This window comes from Anomaloglossus baeobatrachus, chromosome 3, assembly GCF_048569485.1.
Source record: "Anomaloglossus baeobatrachus isolate aAnoBae1 chromosome 3, aAnoBae1.hap1, whole genome shotgun sequence".
In the NCBI taxonomy this organism is placed as follows: domain Eukaryota; kingdom Metazoa; phylum Chordata; class Amphibia; order Anura; family Aromobatidae; genus Anomaloglossus; species Anomaloglossus baeobatrachus.
The window spans coordinates 44,706,355-44,727,362 of NC_134355.1; the positions used below are offsets into that span (position 1 = coordinate 44,706,355).

The following is a 21,008-nucleotide window of genomic DNA, read 5'->3' on the forward strand; positions in this document are numbered from 1 at the left end:
ACTGATCAGTCTTCTCCTTGTTTGAGATGAAAGTTTTGAGGGACGGCCGGGTCTTGGTAGATTTGCAGTGGTATGATACTCCTTCCATTTCAATATGATCGCTTGCACAGTGCTCCTTGGAATGTTTAAGGTTTTGGAAATCTTTTTGTAAGCAAATCCGGCTTTAAACTTCTCCACAACAGTATCACGGACCTGCCTGTTGTGTTCCTTGGTCTTCATGATGCTGTCTGCGCTGTAAACAGAACACTGAGACTAATCACAGAGCATGTGCATTTAGACGGAGACTTGATTACACACAGGGGATTATACAGTTAGGTCCAGAAATATTTGGACAGTGACACAAGTTTTGTTGTTTTAGCTGTTTACAAAAACATGTTCAGAAATACAATTCTATATATAATATGGGCTGAAAGTGCACACTCCCAGCTGCAATATGAGAGTTTTCACATCCAAATCGGAGAAAGGGTTTAGGAATCATAGCTCTGTAATGCATAGCCTCCTCTTTTTCAAGGGACCAAAAGTAATTGGACAAGGGACTCTAAGGGCTGCAATTAACTCTGAAGGCGTCTCCCTCGTTAACCTGTAATCAATGAAGTAGTTAAAATGTCTGGGGTTGATTACAGGTGTGTGGTTTTGCATTTGGAAGCTGTTGCTGTGACCAGACAACATGCGGTCTAAGGAACTCTCAATTGAGGTGAAGCAGAACATCCTGAGGCTGAAAAAAAAAGAAAAAATCCATCAGAGAGATAGCAGACATGCTTGGAGTAGCAAAATCAACAGTCGGGTACATTCTGAGAAAAAAGGAATTGACTGGTGAGCTTGGGAACTCAAAAAGGCCTGGGCGTCCACGGATGACAACAGTGGTGGATGATCGCCGCATACTTTCTTTGGTGAAGAAGAACCCGTTCACAACATCAACTGAAGTCCAGAACACTCTCAGTGAAGTAGGTGTATCTGTCTCTAAGTCAACAGTAAAGAGAAGACTCCATGACAGTAAATACAAAGGGTTCACATCTAGATGCAAACCATTCATCAATTCCAAAAATAGACAGGCCAGAGTTAAATTTGCTGAAAAACACCTCATGAAGCCAGCTCAGTTCTGGAAAAGTATTCTATGGACAGATGAGACAAAGATCAACCTGTACCAGAATGATGGGAAGAAAAAAGTTTGGAGAAGAAAGGGAACGGCACATGATCCAAGGCACACCACATCCTCTGTAAAACATGGTGGAGGCAACGTGATGGCATGGGCATGCATGGCTTTCAATGGCACTGGGTCACTTGTGTTTATTGATGACATAACAGCAGACAAGAGTAGCCGGATGAATTCTGAAGTGTACCGGGATATACTTTCAGCCCAGATTCAGCCAAATGCCGCAAAGTTGATCGGACGGCGCTTCATAGTACAGATGGACAATGACCCCAAGCATACAGCCAAAGCTACCCAGGAGTTCATGAGTGCAAAAAAGTGGAACATTCTGCAATGGCCAAGTCAATCACCAGATCTTAACCCAATTGAGCATGCATTTCACTTGCTCAAATCCAGACTTAGGACGGAAAGACCCACAAACAAGCAAGACCTGAAGGCTGCGGCTGTAAAGGCCTGGCAAAGCATTAAGAAGGAGGAAACCCAGCGTTTGGTGATGTCCATGGGTTCCAGACTTAAGGCAGTGATTGCCTCCAAAGGATTCGCAACAAAATATTGAAAATAAAAATATTTTGTTTGGGTTTGGTTTATTTGTCCAATTACTTTTGACCTCCTAAAATGTGGAGTGTTTGTAAAGAAATGTGTACAATTCCTACAATTTCTATCAGATATTTTTGTTCAAACCTTCAAATTAAACGTTACAATCTGCACTTGAATTCTTTTGTAGAGGTTTCATTTCAAATCCAATGTGGTGGCATGCAGAGCCCAACTCACGAAAATTGTGTCACTGTCCAAATATTTCTGGACCTAACTGTATTTATCATCAGTCATTTAGGACAACATTGGATCATTCAGAGATCCTCAATGATCTTCTTCTGGAGTGAGTTTGCTGCACTGAAAGTAAAGGGGATGAATAATATCGCACGCCCCAATTTTCAGTTATTTATTTTTTTAAAAAGTTTAAAATAAGTAATAAATTTCGTTCAACTTCACAATTGTGTCCCACTTGTTGTTGATTCTTCACCAGAACATTAACATTTTTATCTTTATATTTGAAGACTGAAATGTGGGAAAAGGTTGAAAAATTCAAAAGGGCTGAATACTTTCGCAAGGCACTATATACCAGATCAAAACCCCAATTTGCACACACAGTATTTCAGGGTGATTGCCCCTCATCAGTGCAAAGTATGAGATCTGATCTGGTTGTATGAGAAACTATAGTGGGGTCTAAGGGGGGCTTTACACGTTGCGACAACGCTACCGATATATCGTCGGGGTCACGTCGTAAGTGACGCACATCCGGCGCCGGTAGCGACATTGCAACATGTAAATCCTAGGTGCGACGATGAACGTGCACAGAAGCATACAATATCACTGATCTGTGTAACGTTGTTCATTTCCATAATGTCGGTTCGACCGCAGGTACGATGTTGTTTGTCGTTCCTGCAGCTCCACACTTCGCTGTGTGTAAGCCCGCAGGCGCGACAAACATCTCCTTACCTGCATCCCGATGGCAATGCGGAAGGGAGAAGGTGGGCAGGATGTTATGTCCCGCTCATCTCCGCTGCTCCGCTTTTATTGGCCGGCCGATTAGTGACGTCGCGGTGACGACACTGACGCCGAACGCACCTCCCCCTTGAAGGAGGGATTGTTCGGCGGTCACAGCGACATCGCAGAGCAGGTATGTGCGTGTGACGCTGCTGTAGCGATAATGTTTGCTATGGCAGCAATCTCCACATATCGCATGTGCGACGGGGGCGGGTGCTATCGCGCTGGACATCGCTAGCAATTGCTAGCGATGTCGCAACGTGTAAAGCCCGCCTAAGAGGAAAACGTTTCTCCTTGCGGAGACCTGACAAACCAGTCTGGCTGCCAGTGAGGGATCTTATAGCTGCAATGAAAAGTTTTCCCCTTAGATCCCACTATAGCTTCTCATAAGCGAGATCAGATCCCATACTTTGCACTGACGAGAGGCAATCACCCCGAAACACCGTGTCTGCAAATTGGGGTTCTGATCTGGTATAAATCCTAAGTCATATAAAAAAGCTCGATAAAGGGCCTCTTTTGACTCTTAAGCGCCCTTTTTAATGTAGAGGACAACACCTTTAAACATAACAATAGGGTCCTACAAGTTTCAATAGTAATTTGACCCAGAATTCAATCTTCAGTTGAAAATTTTGTAACTTGGAACAATAACTCTTGGAAAAACCACCGAATCTTGGGATTGTGTTGGTGCTTGTATGCGGCTACCTTACCATGGACATGTATTTCTTCTAGCTCCAGACTTACAGTTCTTGTACCCTTCTCACTTTCCCCAGCAGTGTAGACCTTTGTAGTGAGCGATACAACAGCAGCACATGCCTTGGCACATTGTGGCTCCACTCTCTCGGTTTGCATGGTCTACTCCTTGTCACTTCCACTTCACCATGAAGAGATTAGGTGTCTACAGACCTTATGTCCTCTCCTGTACAAGAAATAGATATTTGATATTAGAGGGGGACCACTCAAATCAATTCCCTTCTCTGTGAGCTGCAGCAGGGAGCCATAGTGTAAAAAACTCTTCCAGGCACGTCATCTATTACATGGGCTGCTAATCATATAAGTTTGTTGACCAATCAAGCACAGTGATACTGTGGTTAGTAAACCAGGTATTGGTACTTTTGGCAGTGTGGACAGGGGACAAGTCCTGCTGGAAAATGACATTTCCATCTCCAAAAAGCTTGTCGGCAGAGGGAAGCATGAAGTGCTGTAAATTTCCTGGTAGACGGCTGTGCTGACTTTGGTCTTGATAAAACACAGTGGAGCTACACCAGCAGATGACATGGCTCCCCAAACCATCACTGATTGTGGAGACTTCACACTAGACCTCAGCAGCTTGGATTGTGGCCTCTCCACTCTTCCTCCAGACCCTGGGACCGCGATTTCCAAATAAAATGCAACATTTACTTTCATCTGAAAACAACACCTTGGACACTGAGAACAGTCCAGTGCTTTTTCTCCTTGGCCCCGGTAAGACGCTTCTGGCATTGTCTATTGGTCATAAGTGGCCTGACACAAGAAATGGAACACTTGTAGCCCATGTCCTGGATACGTCTGTGTGCGGTGGCTCTTGAAGCACTGACTCCAGCAGCGTCCACTCCTTGTGAATCTCCCCCAAATTTTTGAATGGCCTTTTCTTAACAATCCTATCAAGGCTGCGGTTATCCCGGTTGCTTGTGCAACTTTTTCTACCACACTTTTTCCTTCCACTCAACCTTCTATTAATATGCTTGGATACAGCACTCTGTGAACAGCCAGCTTCTTTAGCAATGACCTTTTGTGGCTTACCCTCCTTGTGGAGTGCGTCAATGACTTCCTTCTGGACATCTGTCATGTCAGCAGTCTTCCCCATTTTTGTGTAACCTACTGAACTAGACTAAGGGACCATTTTAAACACTTAGGAAGCCTTTGCAGGAGTCTTAACAATAGGATAAAGAGTTGCACACCAGTCACAATGTATAGGGGAATAATGAAAAGCATAACTGCTATATGAATACTAGACTGAAAAATACAATGGACTATCTGAAATAAGTGAAAAACATGAAAATGGTATCTGCATAACTGCTATGAAAAATAGAAATGAGAGATATTTAGCCATTGTATTGATCAATGCAAAGGAGCCCCAAAACCAAACGCCAAGGTAATCTCTATTTTTGGGGTCCCTAACCTATGTGTAACCTCACCTGCAGTTAAAAAACTTGCTCTGTATGGGAAGCAAGGGACCAAGCTATATATGTGTGAAATAAGAGACATGGCTATGGGTGGGGCAGGGTTCTCAGACAAAAAGTGCATACTAACTAAAGAATGTATGTCTGGAACACCAATGGTGTGAACAGGGTGCAAGACTCAAAAATATACAACTAAACAATAGGATAAAGAGTTGCACACCAGTCACAATGTATAGGGGAATAATGAAAAGCATAACTGCTATAGGAATAATAGACTGAAAAATACAATGGACTATCTGAAATAAGTCTAGTATTCATATAGCAGTTATGCTTTTCATTATTCCCCTATACATTGTGACTGCAGGTGAGGTTACACATAGGTTAGGGACCCCAAAAATAGAGATTACCTTGGCGTTTGGTTTTGGGGCTCCTTTGCATTGATCAATACAATGGCTAAATATCTCTCATTTCTATTTTTCATAGCAGTTATGCAGATACCATTTTCATGTTTTTCACTTATTTCAGATAGTCCATTGTATTTTTCAGTCTAGTATTCATATAGCAGTTATGCTTTTCATTATTCCCCTATACATTGTGACTGGTGTGCAACTCTTTATCCTATTGTTTAGTTGTATATTTTTGAGTCTTGCACCCTGTTCACACCATTGGTGTTCCAGACATACATTCTTTAGTTAGTATGCACTTTTTGTCTGAGAACCCTGCCCCACCCATAGCCATGTCTCTTATTTCACACATATATAGCTTGGTCCCTTGCTTCCCATACAGAGCAAGTTTTTTAACTGCAGGTGAGGTTACACATAGGTTAGGGACCCCAAAAATAGAGATTACCTTGGCGTTTGGTTTTGGGGCTCCTTTGCATTGATCAATACAATGGCTAAATATCTCTCATTTCTATTTTTCATAGCAGTTATGCAGATACCATTTTCATGTTTTTCACTTATTTCAGATAGTCCATTGTATTTTTCAGTCTAGTATTCATATAGCAGTTATGCTTTTCATTATTCCCCTATACATTGTGACTGGTGTGCAACTCTTTATCCTATTGTTTAGTTGTATATTTTTGAGTCTTGCACCCTGTTCACACCATTGGTGTTCCAGACATACATTCTTTAGTTAGTATGCACTTTTTGTCTGAGAACCCTGCCCCACCCATAGCCATGTCTCTTATTTCACACATATATAGCTTGGTCCCTTGCTTCCCATACAGAGCAAGTTTTTTAACTGCAGGTGAGGTTACACATAGGTTAGGGACCCCAAAAATAGAGATTACCTTGGCGTTTGGTTTTGGGGCTCCTTTGCATTGATCAATACAATGGCTAAATATCTCTCATTTCTATTTTTCATAGCAGTTATGCAGATACCATTTTCATGTTTTTCACTTATTTCAGATAGTCCATTGTATTTTTCAGTCTAGTATTCATATAGCAGTTATGCTTTTCATTATTCCCCTATACATTGTGACTGGTGTGCAACTCTTTATCCTATTGTTTAGTTGTATATTTTTGAGTCTTGCACCCTGTTCACACCATTGGTGTTCCAGACATACATTCTTTAGTTAGTATGCACTTTTTGTCTGAGAACCCTGCCCCACCCATAGCCATGTCTCTTATTTCACACATATATAGCTTGGTCCCTTGCTTCCCATACAGAGCAAGTTTTTTAACTGCAGGTGAGGTTACACATAGGTTAGGGACCCCAAAAATAGAGATTACCTTGGCGTTTGGTTTTGGGGCTCCTTTGCATTGATCAATACAATGGCTAAATATCTCTCATTTCTATTTTTCATAGCAGTTATGCAGATACCATTTTCATGTTTTTCACTTATTTCAGATAGTCCATTGTATTTTTCAGTCTAGTATTCATATAGCAGTTATGCTTTTCATTATTCCCCTATACATTGTGACTGGTGTGCAACTCTTTATCCTATTGTTTAGTTGTATATTTTTGAGTCTTGCACCCTGTTCACACCATTGGTGTTCCAGACATACATTCTTTAGTTTGCAGGAGTCTTGTGATAATTATTCTAATTTTCTGAGATAATGACTTTTGGGTTTTCATTGGCTGTAAGCCATAATCATCAACATTAACAGAAATAAACACTTGAAATAGATCCCTCTGTGTTTTATGACTCTATATAATATATAGGAATAGATCCCTCTGTGTGTAATGACTTTATATAATATATGTGTTTCCCTTTTTGTATTGAACTACTGAAATAAATTAACTTCTTGATGATATTCTAATTTATTGAGATGCACTTGTATCTGAGCTTTGTCCCGGGGCTTCAATGATTGCTATTGAGATCACGTCTTTATAAAAAAAAAAAAAAAAAAAAACCCCAAAACACCAAGAACCTCTGTAATGAAAACAATCATGATCTATAACCTGAATTCTCTGGTTTTCCCTATCGAATTGAAGTCCGGCGTTAAATCTTCACATTTGGAAAATTTGCTTAATGCGCTAATTCACTAAGGCCCTTGACCGCTGCCCCTTGTTAGAGCAAAGTGCCCGTTTGATAGATGATTATTGCAGATAATGATAGGACGTGTATCTATCACACCATCCCTCGTGTTTCCCATCACCTTCCAGTTAACAGATGTATCAGCGTTCTGCATCGTAATCGCTGCTCCCTGCGACACTTAGCTGCCAAATGGGGTGAGAATTGTGCTGACAGGTGTTACTGGTTTGGCAGCGGTCACGGCATCATTTTTTATTGTGTTTTGCTTCCTGACGACTTATTACTCTATATCTGATACTATGGTATAGTCAACTATTAGGAATCGTACGTTTATATCGTATTTATAAATATATTGTGCCACACAGTGCTTGGAGAGCGCCATTCAGCCCTTCTGCACATTCAGAAAATTATATTTTCTTATGTAAAATTATTGTTTATATGCCAAACATTGCCCTGAGATTATCATACTGTGCTTAGAGCAATATTGTGCCAACAATATGCCACTTGGTGCTTGGCATTCATTAGTTTCTATATGAGGGATAGGTTGGGTTGCCAATGCCCAGCGCAAAGCAAGTATTAGACTACCTCACCCGGTGCCCTCTTAATGCAAATAATGTCCCATCAGTGCCCCTTTTAAAAATAATTAATTCCCTCATAGTGATAATACCAATGCCTCCTTCAAAAGTAGTTCAGTGACATTTGTGCCACCTTCACAAGAAGAAATTAAAGTTTATACACCCCAATCCATGGAACTTTGTGCTCTGTTAGGCACAGCGGTGCAGTGCAGTAAGGCATTGTGCCGCCTATGCCAGGACATTGACGACTTCTAGACCATAGCATTACAGCAGCCGATTGGACAGGGAGTCAAAAAAGTTCAAAATGGCATTTGCCTAGAGTTCTTGGTTAGGGCATGTGCACTGCCGTGGCTCTGTGGGTATATCGATGACATCTCTTATGGATTCGATATTTCCAAAGAATTAAAAATAGCATAGCCTTTTCTATTCTTGATTCTGAAATTTTGCACCATTAAAGATTTCTTCTTTCAGGGCAAGGTTATCCGTGTCTCCTCATGGCACTGCCCATATTATCAGCTTGTGCCATAAAGAGCTATAGAGTGCTTGCATAAAGCCTTGCCAAATAACTTGTGGAGTGCCATACGTTGTCCACATAGTTATGCAGTGTCCATATAGTGCCCAGTAGTGCCAACATAAATGCAATCATGGCTGCCATTTAGTGCCCATATGTCATAGTCGTGCTTATACAACTTCTGGCTACACCATGTCTAGACAACTATATGTCACCCAGATAAACTAGAGTCCTCAAACATAAATTTGCTTGTTAGTGTCATACTTTGCTCACATAATGCCAAGGAGTGCCCAGATATTATTATAAATTGCTTGGATATGTTCACACTGTGCAATCACAGAGTCGTATACGGCTCAAATACGAAGAGTTCATGTGCTCAGATGGTCATACAGTGCACTCATTGTGCTTGCAGATTGCCTAATAGTTTGTGAAGTGCCACATTTTTTCCAGTTATGTGATGCCCATTATGAGAACATGGGAATCAGTGCCTAAAAGTCACGCACTGTAGCTTTGCAGCGCTGGGGTCCTGGGTTCAAATTCCACCAAGGACGACATCTGCAAGGATGTATGTTCTCCCTGTGTTTGCTTGGGTTTCTCCAGATCTTTGGAAGGAGACATATTGATAGGGAATTTAGATTGTGAGCCCCAATGGGGACAGTCATGATGTCCGTAAAATATAATGATGCTATATAAGTAAAATAAATACAGTGCCCAGATAAAAAAAAAAGCCTACAGTCCTCAAGACGGTGCGTCCATGTCCAACAGCAGCTGTCACTTATCTTTCCATGATACCGTCCTCTGACGGCAGTAGTAATGTCTAATTGACACTGAGCTTTATTACAGAACAGTTGGGTCCCCCCATATTTCAAGACCTTTAGGATCCACTTGGATGAGGAAAAAGGCACCCAGGAGGCATCCGGAATTTGGGGATGGTGACTTACTAGTTTATTCAGCAGTAGGAGCACAAGGGTTTATTTTTAGGTTCCTTGGACGTCTTGGTGATGCAATAATGGTAGCCAACTTTCCTAGGCATCAATATAATGAAGAAACGGCTTTTACTTGCCCATCAGTGAATAATACACCTTTATTTTATTCTTCCAGGGTATCAGCAGCCTTTTCAGTTCTTTAAAAGTGGTGCGGCTTTTACGACTGGGACGTGTGGCGAGGAAGCTGGATCATTACATTGAATATGGAGCAGCCGTCTTGGTTTTGCTTGTGTGTGTCTTCGGCCTGGCAGCTCACTGGTTGGCATGCATCTGGTACAGCATTGGGGATTATGAAGTCATTAATGGAGACACTATTAGAAATGAAAGCTGGCTCTTTCAGTTGGGAATGACCATTGGATCTCCTTATCGGTACAATTCATCGGGCTCTGGAAGATGGGAAGGTGGGCCGAGTAAGGATTCTGTCTACATCTCCTCTCTGTATTTTACTATGACCAGCCTCACTAGTGTGGGATTTGGAAATATTGCACCTACTACAGATGGAGAGAAGATCTTTGCTGTGGCCATGATGATGATTGGATGTAAGTATGCCATCTTTATTGTTGGTATTATGTAAAGTATGCCTATCGCCTCAATGCAGTAGAAGATATGAGGGCTGAAGGAATATCTTTTTTCCCATATGTAAAAGGAAAAGACAGAGTTGGCTTTGTGTTGGATTTGCCTTGTATTACCGTTCTGAAAAAGATTTCTGAATATGACATATGTAATCCCGCCATTCTCATGATCAGCCGATTGAGGATGCACCAGAAGTGGCACAGAGTCGTACATTGTGTAGAGCTGTGAATGGTGCTGCAAGTTCACTCTTCACCGGTATGGGAAATAGTTTGTAGTACCACCGCAAAATGTGTGGAGCTGTGCCACTTCTGGTGTGCCAGAGCACCTTTAATTAGCTGATAAGATGGGTTTCCAAGAGCCAGATCCTCATTGATCTACTGATGACTTATCCTGCTTTCTTTTCTGTACATTGTGTAGAGCTGTGAATGGTACTGCAAGTCCACTCTTCAACTGTATAGGAAGGAGCTTGCAATACCACTGAAAAATGTATAGAATTGTGCCAGACCACCTTTAATTAGCTGATAAGATGGGTTTCCAAGAGCCAGATCCTCATTGATCTACTGATGACTTATCCTGCTTTCTTTTCTGTACATTGTCTAGAGCTGTGAATGGTACTGCAAGTTCACTCTTCACCTGTATAGGAATGAGCTTGCTGTACAACTGTAAAATGTATGGCGCTGTGCCACTTCTGGTGTGTCACAGCACCTCAAATCAGCTGATGAGATGGGTTTCCAAGAGTCAGATCCTCATTGATCTTATACCAATGATTTATCCTGCAATGTACCAAATGTGACTCTGTTCTGTACATTGTGTAGAGCTGTGAATGATACTGCAAGTTCTCTCTTCTTTATTTGTATGGGAAAGAACTTGCAGTACCACTCAGGCCACTAAACAATGTATGGAGCTGTGCCACTTCTGGTGTGCCTGGGCATCTTTAATCAGCTGTTTAGATGGGTTTCCAAGAGTCAGATCCTCAATGATCTGATACTGATGACTTATCCTGCATTCTGTTATATACATTATGTAGAGCTGTGAATAGTACTGCAAGTTCTCTCTTCTTCATTTGTAAAGCAAAGACCTTCGAGTACCACTCACAGCCACCAAACAATGTGCGGAGCTGTGCCACTAAGAACACCTTTGATCCGTTGATCAGTTGGGGTTCCGATCATTCGGTTCCCTACCGATTTGATACAGATGACCTAGCCTTTGGTTACCAAATGGGGTTTCTGCTCCATACATTATATAGTGGCCATGAACGGTACTCCAAGATCTCTACCCTTCACTTGTATAGGAAAGCGTTTGCAGTACCACTCTTGGCCACTTATGGGGCATCTTCAATCCATTGATTCCTTGAGTCAGATCCTCACCGATCTGATGATGATGACTTGTTCTCCAGTGGAAAGTGGGACTGCCCCCGACATTATGTAGTGGCCAGAATTGGTACTATAAGATCTCTCCTCTTCACCTCTACAGTAAAAAAAGCTTGCAATACCACGCTATATAAATTGCTTTGCCACTTCTGGTGCCCGGAAGTACCTTCAACCAGCTGATTGGGGAACTGACTCTTTGCACCCCAACCATCGTTCTGATATCGATGACTTATCCTAGTGACTAGTTATCAATGGTAAAGTCCCTGAAAAAACCCTGTAACCATATTTTTGGGTCAGCTGTACCTTCCTGTGTTAATTACCTGTATTTAAATACCTTAATGGATGCAGAATGTCTAATTCCTGCCCCGTAGCACCCGGACACACGTTTGGTGGATACTGCATGGCGATATTAGATACTAATAAGCCATGGCGGTGGTTTTGTGCAATCGCATGCCAGGCGATCATGATGCCCGTTGTTATCGACTTTTGTCATCTGAGGATTCATGTATTGTGTAAATAAAATGTGTGCGTTCTTTAGTGTTGGCGATCAGTAATCAATCACCCAGAGAAGAAGAAAAGATGAAACGGGCAGAAAATAGAAGTAATTATCACCCTTTTATATTTCATCCAGTTCTAGCCATACGGGGCCTTTGATGTATTTTATCTGTAATCATCCATAGTTAACGCGCTTCTTTGATTTCACTTTCTTCAATGCTTCATTTTTGGTGACTGGTTTTGAACTTTTATAATAATGCTATTATAATAGAGAGGAGGATGTCAGAGATGCGGATTATTCAGATGATCAGGCGAGTAGTCTGACGTTTCCGATCATAGAAATATTCTTAGATCAGGAGGTAAAACTAAAACACGAGACGACTGATAATAATTGGCCTCCGAGTACAGGTAGTAGCAATAAACAGTGGAGAACATCGAGGACAGTGCTGCATCACAAAGATAACATTTATGCCCAATCTCGTTGCTGCTTACACCTGTCACAATGTTACTTCGGGATTCCAAGGGACAGTGGGCTCCTATGGTGGCCCTTACACTAGGAGGGGACCCTGATCTATCCCTCACCTCTGGATTACTCCTAACGGTGGAGACACCAGAGTCCCGTGCCTTTCTATCTTCCTGCGTAATACTACTCTAATACCCCCTTCCCCCAGAGTGGGACGGGGCAGGAGTGAGATGGTGAACAGATAAGAACAGACAAGGGAAAACCAAAACTCAGACACACTGCACACACAGGAATGGACAAAGAAAGACTCAGGAGAAAAGTAAGAGCAGGAGGATAGCAACAAAAAGGCAACAAGGGTAATCTCCACAACCGCACACAGCAACAGGCATCATATGAGATGCCTTACAAAGATAACATTTATACTCCATCTGGTTGCTGTTTCCACCTCCTATGCTGTCCCTTACACTAGGAGGGGACCCTGAGCTATCGCTCACCTCCAGATTACTTCTAAAGGTGGGGACACCGGAGTCCTGGGCCTTTCTATCCTCCTACGAAATACTAGTCTAATGCCCTCTTCCCCCAGGGAGGGATGAGGTAGGAGTGAGATGGTAAACAGATAAGGACAGACAAGGGAAACCCAAAACTCAGACACATTGCACACACAGGAATGGACAAAGAAAGACTCAGGAGAAAGTAAGAGCAGGAGGATAGCAACAAAAAGTCAAAAAGGGTAATCTCCACAACCGCTCACAGCAACAGTCATCAAATGAGATAGTCTAGATCACCATACTTCGCCAGGCCAACTAAGATAAACTATAGCAGGCATAGGTGGTAGGATCCAGCCAGCATATTCAGGAGGGGAGCAGATGTGATTGGCTCCCTGAGAGCAGGTGATCAAAAGAGACTAACAAGCAGACTAGCAGACATTAACTCTTGTTTGCCTGCTTCTGAATTAGTGCTCAGCAGGTCAATGCTCAAGCTCTATGCTACCTGCATAGATCGCAGACACCAGAGGCGTTATCAGGTGGAGAGTCAGAATCTGTGGTCTGAACAGAACCTACCACTGCCCCCATCATAGTCAGTGAAGTTTGTGAAAATCTCCGTGTGACAGTGCAGTGGGTGAGCAGACCCCCTGCAAAAGGGAGCATAGTTAACCCGGAAATGTTATTAATAAAAATGTTTTATTTGTATGTGTATTGTGTTAGGGTACCCCTAGTGGCCGGGTGGGACGGCTGTCACCACAGTGGAGAGGAGGAGCCGGCAGAGACAAGGGGAGGAGAGAGCAAGGGTGTGAGGAAAAGATTAGATCAAGGGAGCAGTCGTCTCGGGGACAGGAGCGGAGCAGCAGAGCCGGGGCAGAGTGTGGGAGCTGGAAATCAGGGAAGCCGGTGAGAAAAGGAGCGGGCGGAACCTCATAGTGTGAAGCAGTCCGGTGTGGGTCCGGGCTGTGGGTAGCCAGAAGTGGGAGCCGGGCGAAGTGGAGTAGTCAGGCACATCCCCACTGGAGGGGACGCAAGGACAGGCTTCCCCCAGCTAAGAACGCGTATCATCACCTTTATTGCTTTGTTTGGGACTTTGTGGAGAATAAAAGAATGTTTGTTCATTGCATCGAACCCTGCCTGAAGAGTGTTTGTGCGCCGGATAACATCTGCATCACCACCACACTCTGCCCCACCAAGTCATCTCCTGTCCCCATAGTGACGGGGGAACCAGGGGTAAGCCTGATTGCAAGGGCCACGACTACAAGGCCAGAGGCACCCCTGGCACCCCGTTACATGTGGCGTAGTCGGCAGGATGCGATTCCCCTGCCAGGAACCCAGGAGGCTGGAGATCGGGTCGTGCCTGAAGCACAGGATCCGGACCGTGATACAGGATTTCCAGTCCCGTGGTGGGGAGAGAACCTAGTGCCCGTGGCGTTGGACCGGGTACAAGATGGCGGCAAGGAGGCCGTTATCTGTGAGGAAGAAAAGGCGCGGAAAGTTGGCGCCGAAAGAAGAGCCTGGGGCTGGCCGGTGCCGAGGAGAAAGCATGGAGTACTCCGCCCAAAGAGGGGAGGCGCCAGCTCCAGGGCACGGAAGAAGAAAAAGAAGTACCTCAGCGGAGGAGTCAAGATGATGCGTGGGGCTGGGGGTGGAGTCTGTTTAAGAGCGGGAAACGAAGACCCGCCTCCACTCTACCCAGTCTCAGCATTGACACCGCCGCCGTTACCAGCAAGATTGTCAGGGGCAGCGACGCCTTCACCACCGAGAGGAGCTGCAGCAGCTGCGCCTGTGAAGCCACCCTGCGTCCTTCCAGAGGATCCGTCAGCAGCCGGGACAATCCCTGGGGGCATACATCCAGGCCCAAGCGGAGGAATGGAAGAGGGCCTGGCCCCCAGAGTAAGTCACCACTGCTGATCTGTTGTTTAAGTCCGGCGCCGTTTAGCCGGCAGAAGTTCTTTTAAAGTTTCACGGGACGAGCTCCCTTCTGTGTGTTTGTACGGGCAGTCGCCCCATCTAAGACCGGGAGCGCTGTTGCCAAGCCTCCGGGCGCCCATCTAAGACCGGGAGCGCTGTTGAGCCTCCGGGCGCTAGTTGAAAGAAGGACCGGGAGCGCTGCAGAAACCGCCGGGCACGGGACTGGTGGCCGTCCAGAGGAGGAGAACTGGGCACACTGGTGGCCGTCCAGAGGAGGAGAGCTGCGCACACTGGTGGCCGTCCAGAGGAGGAGTGCTGCGCGGGACTGGTGGCCGTCCAGAGGAGGAGAACTGGGCACACTGAAGGCCGTCCAGAGGAGGAGAGCTGCGCACGCTGGTGGCCGTCCAGAGGAGGAGAGCTGCGCACACTGGTGGCCGTCCAGAGGAGGAGAACTGGGCACACTGGAGCCCTCTGTGTGGGTGCTGCGCCTATTGTGGACGGTATTGCAGACTTTACGTGCTTCTGTGTGTTTTAAGTAAGAGCCGTGCCGGGAGGCTCGGGTTTTAAGAGGGGAGGTATGCAGTGGGTGAGCAGACCCCCTGCAAAAGGGAGCATAGTTAACCCGGAAATGTTATTAATAAAAATGTTTTATTTGTATGTGTATTGTGTTAGGGTACCCCTAGTGGCCGGGTGGGACGGCTGTCACCACAGTGGAGAGGAGGAGCCGGCAGAGACAAGGGGAGGAGAGAGCAAGGGTGTGAGGAAAAGATTAGATCAAGGGAGCAGTCGTCTCGGGGACAGGAGCGGAGCAGCAGAGCCGGGGCAGAGTGTGGGAGCTGGAAATCAGGGAAGCCGGTGAGAAAAGGAGCGGGCGGAACCTCATAGTGTGAAGCAGTCCGGTGTGGGTCCGGGCTGTGGGTAGCCAGAAGTGGGAGCCGGGCGAAGTGGAGTAGCCAGGCACATCCCCACTGGAGGGGACGCAAGGACAGGCTTCCCCCAGCTAAGAAAGCGTATCATCACCTTTATTGCTTTGTTTGGGACTTTGTGGAGAATAAAAGAATGTTTGTTCATTGCATCGAACCCTGCCTGAAGAGTGTTTGTGCGCCGGATAACATCTGCATCACCACCACACTCTGCCCCACCAAGTCATCTCCTGTCCCCATAGTGACGGGGGAACCAGGGGTAAGCCTGATTGCAAGGGCCACGACTACAAGGCCAGAGGCACCCCTGGCACCCCGTTACAACAGCACCATAGGATAAAGGATAACTTGCTTATTACTAGGGTTCTGACCACAGAGATCACCAGCGATCCCAAGATCAGGGATTTGGAACCCAGAGAAGGTTTATCCTGTATGGAGTGGAGGTGTCCGTACTCCGCCTTTTCTCCATTTATTGCCTATTGGACTGCAGTAAGTACCAGAGAAATGCACTCTGCTTTCTCCTTGAATCCCATTCATAATGGATAATGCATTGTTAATCACTGGGAGGCCTGATCTTAGTAACCCCCTCTAATCCTACAATTAGGGCTCAGAAGTCCCCTATTGCATTGCATAGATGGTCGGGCATGCCATTATCGCTATGGGAAGGTTTTCAGCTATCTCTGTCAGTCCAATACACAATGGGCTCCAGAGCCTCGTGTGCCGGATTGCTGAGGGTCTCAGTGGCCAAACATTCTCTCGATAGGTGATAAGGTGCTTTTGTGGGCCAAACCCCTTACGTTTTTTTCTCATCTTAGACTTTTACAGCATAGATATCTGATGGAGAATGGAGAAGTGTCCAGGCATTTGCAGTTTTTTCCATCCACTTCTTTGAGCTTTCCAAAACTTGTAGCACACAGAGGATATATTGTCTCAGTGGTGGAACATACAACTATCAGGCATTGATGACATATTCTGTGGATACAAACCTTCAGAATCAGAATAACCCTTTAAAGGGTTACTCCCAAAGTAGTAAGTTATAGGATAGGGGATAACTTACTAATTGCTGGAGATCCAATACTGAACCCAAAAATGGGACTGTGAACTGGTCTGTTGTGAATGGATGCACAAGCTTGACCTCTAGTCCATTCAGCGCTCAGCTACTTCCGCCAGTCCCTGTCACAAGGAAAGTTTTGAAGGCATCGCCAACTGTCATGGCGGCATTAGGATCTGTGGAAAGTACAGATTCTGGCACTTTGCCTGCTAACTTATCTGATGTCTGTGATCAGCGCAGAGAGTCGACCCACAGACATAGGCAGGGTAGTAAGAGATAATCTCTGCTGGGCTGCTTGTTAGTCTCCTTTGATCACATGCTGTGAGGGAGCCAGTCACATTCGCTCCCCTCCTGTATATGTTGACTGGACTATTCCATTAATGCCAGCTATAGCTTACCTATACTGGTCTGGTGAGGTGATGTGATCAAGACTTAAGGCCACTTTACACACTACAATATATCTTATGATGTGTTGGCGGGGTCACGTCGTAAGTGACGCACATCCGGCATCGTAAGGTACATTGCAGTGTGTGACAGGTACGTGCGATTGAGATTGAACGTTAAAACGTTCATCGCACGCATGTCGTTCATTTCTATAGAATTGAACGTCAGGTTGTTCATCGTACACGGGGTAGCACACATCGCAGTGTGTGACACCCCGGGAACGATGAACAGATCTTACCTGCGGCCCACGGCTCCCGGCCAACAATACGGAAGGAAGGAGGTGGGCTGGATGTTTTACGTCCCGCTCATCTCCGTCCCTCCGCTTCTATATGCCGGCTGTCGCGTGACGTCGATGAGACGCTGAACGTCCCTCCCACTCCAGGAAGTGGACATTCGCCGCCCACATCAAGGTCGTATGGATGGGTAAGTATGTGTGACGGGGGGGTTACTCGTTTCTGCGGCACATTAAACAAATTGAACGTGCCGCACATACGATGGGGGCGGTTACGATCGCATACGATATCGTATGCGAAATCGTAATGTGTAAAGCAGGCTTAACAGTTGGTTGTTGTGCATATGCGGTTGTAATGTTAACCCTTGTTGTCTTTTTGTTGCTGCCTTCCTGCTCTTGCTTTTCTCCTTAGTCTCTTATTGTTTGTTCCTGTGAGTTTTAGTGTGTCTGAGTTTTGGTTTTCCCCTGTCTGTCTTAATATGTGTTTTATCACACTTCTGCCCTTCCCTGGGGGTAACCGATTAGATCTGGTTAGGAGAATTGTAAGGCATAGGACTCCAGCATCTCCACCTTCAGTAATAATCTGGAAGTTAAGGATAGCCTAGGGTCCCCTAGCACGAGGGACAGTATAGGATCCACCTGTGTCACGCTATCCTGCAGTCATATCTGACAGACCGATAATCAATGAATGGAGAGAGAGGATTAAGCGTGACATGGGGCTCTATAGAGTCTGATTTCCATGGTTCTAAAGCCCCTTCCTTAGGATCACTAGGTACCCCATTGGTTGGCCTTCTAAGGATCAGTAAGTAATCCCCATCCTATGAAAAGCAAATAACTTTATCTAAAACTTTAATAAAACAATTTTCGTAAGCACTCTGCCTGCGATGGGGGTGTATAAGAAGACGCAGGTGATGGGACTGAGCTACTGAGCATGTGCGACCACCAGCATTGCACACATTAGATGGATATAATGAGAGATAATTGAAAGACCACCAGAGGGCACTGTAATACATAATGTACAGTACAGACCAAAAGTTTGGACACACCTTCTCATTCAAAGAGTTTTCTTTATTTTCAGGACTCTGAAAATTGTAGATTCACATTGAAGGCATCAAAGCTATGAATTAAAACATGTGGAATGAAATACTTAAAAAAAAATTGTGATACAACTGAAAATATGTCTTATATTCTAGGTTCTTCAAAGTAGCCACCTTTTGCTTTGATTACTGCTTTGCACACTCTTGGCATTCTCTTGATGAGCTTCAAGAGGTAGTCACCGGAAATGGTCTTCCAACAGTCTTGAAGGAGTTCCCAGAGATGCTTAGCACTTGTTGGCCCTTTTGCCTTCACTCTGAGGTCCAGCTCACCCCAAACCATCTCAATTGGGTTCAGGTCTGGTGACTGTGGAGGCCAGGTCATCTGGCGTAGCACCCTATCACTCTCCTTCTTAGTCAAATAGCCCTTACACAGCCTGGAGGTGTGTTTGGGGTCATTGTCCTGTTGAAAAATAAATGATGGTCCAACTAAACACAAACCGGATGGAATAGCACGCCGCTGCAAGATGCTGTGGTAGCCATGCTGGTTCTGTATGCCTTCAATTTTGAATAAATCCCCCAACAGTGTCACCAGCAAAGCCCCCCCACACCATCACACCTCCTCCTCCATGCTTCACGGTGGGAACCAGCCATGTAGAGTCCATCCGTTCACATTTTCTACAAAGGTGGTTGGATCCAAAGATCTCAAATATGGACTCATCAGACCAAAGCACAGATTTCCACTGGTCTAATGTCCATTCCTTGTGTTCTTTAGTCCAAACAAGTCTCTTCTGCTTGTTGCCTGTCCTTAGCAGTGGTTTCCGAGCAGCTATTTTACCATGAAGGCCTGCTGCACAAAGTCTCCTCTTAACAGTTGTTCTAGAGATGAGAAGGTGTGTCCAAACTTTTGGTCTGTACTGTATATCAGCAACATCTAAACACAGGAGCTTTGTTACAAAGATATTCCAGATCTAAAATTCTTTTTACGTTATCAAACCGATAATGAGCCGCCAAGTAGATAGCAGCTGCGGTGACTTTGACTCCCCTATTATTTACATTGACTCGCCTTGTAAAGAGAGACTCGGTATTAGGGGTAAATCAGGGCACCGAGAAAGGAACAGACATCATTTTTTATTCGGAGATGATAAATAATGTCTTTTAATTTATTGCTTTGTCTTATGTCTGGAGTCAGTTATTTATGAGCATCAATTGTCCTGAAGCCGGGACACGTGAAGGTCGTAACAAGCACTTTAATTTACACAGCGGAGGTCATAAATGGGGGAATCCATCAGGGCGCTTGTGATCGGATCCATATTTTGGGCTGAGTCGCTTCCATTAACTCCAGATGTGCACAATAATTAACCAGAAAAATAAATGAGAAAATAAGATGTCATAGATATAGCGATAACGATGGCTCCTCTTATCACAGCGCAGCCCCTAGTTCAGTAATTGGGCGGCCCAGTTTATAGGGAGGGTTCTGGTTTGGGAAACTGTAAAAAGAACCTGACATCAGGATTTTATACCCCAAATTAGTGGCATGTACGGGGCACAGTGGTAATGTGGCGCCCTGGACTAGCCAGGTCGTCACAGGTACTACAACATGCACCCCCACCCCGAGATAGGCACATCAGTCAGACACAAATCCTTGTTGCCTCCCTCCAGGGGCTGATGTCCACACCAGGTGGGGTGGAGCCAGGCGGTTGGCCCCACCCACTGAGGAGTTCACAGTCCTGGAGGCGGGAGAAGGAAGTCAGTGAGAGTTGAGTGAGGAAAGGGAAGGAGTGAAGGAGTAGTGGAGGAGCAAACTGACAGTGTCCGGGTACGTGGCCCGGGCAGTTAGAGCAAGGTTGGCAGACGGTGGTGGCCGTCTGCAGGAGAGGCAGATGAACGCGGAACCGTAGGACCGGGGACGGGCGGTGGCCCGCCGGTACCGAACCGGGGAGCGAAGTGAAGCCAGCACAAACCGGCAGGGCCTGCGGACCCCGACCAGGCTTGGAGTCGCCGTTAATAAGGTCGAATCCGTCAGTGACCGGAACCCCAGGGGTTTCCTAACAGCCAAGACCCGATTGAAGGCAACCAACCAACAAAAGGAAATACAGCTACCGCCACAGCTAGAGTTCCAAGGGCCAGAGCCTGCAGGCAAAAGGGCTCCTCCGGCACATACACACGCTGGGGAGCGGGTTACCGGTGGGAAGCCATCGGGACCGAACATCCACAAAAGGTGCAGGAAAAGGCAGCCACCACCAACCGTCCGGGAGAAGTCACAGCAGCCGGCTGCGGGACCCGTCCATCCAGCCGTTTGGTTTACCAGAGACTTTGCGTACATTTGTGGCTGAGTGAGTACAACTGTGCCTTCCGTCACCGCGCTGCACAGTCCCCGCGACCCTGCACCTTGCCAGCCCTGCCTCCCCGTCACCTCACCGGGCCCCGGGACCACCAACCCCTACCCATGGAGGGGGGAAACAACATCCCAGCTGCTCCCTACCATCGCTCCCGGGATCAATAGCAGCGGTGGTGCCCAACCTCACCACAACCCGTGGGTGGCGTCACGGACCAAATCCCCAAACCAAACTACCCCCTTTCACTCACGGGCGAGGAGTGCCGCTCGAGTCCCCGGATCCGGCC

General features: G+C 45.7%; 1 protein-coding gene across 2 annotated transcripts in view; it reads left to right on the forward strand.

Moving 5' to 3' along the window:
• KCNH1 (potassium voltage-gated channel subfamily H member 1) overlaps positions 1-21,008 on the forward strand; it is a 421,045-nt gene that overhangs the window by 105,988 nt on the left and 294,049 nt on the right. For both annotated transcript variants that reach the window (XM_075339163.1, XM_075339164.1), the window contains one exon: positions 9,521-9,944. In XM_075339163.1, coding sequence (XP_075195278.1) covers positions 9,521-9,944 — 424 coding nt within the window. The remainder of the gene's footprint in view (positions 1-9,520; positions 9,945-21,008) is intronic.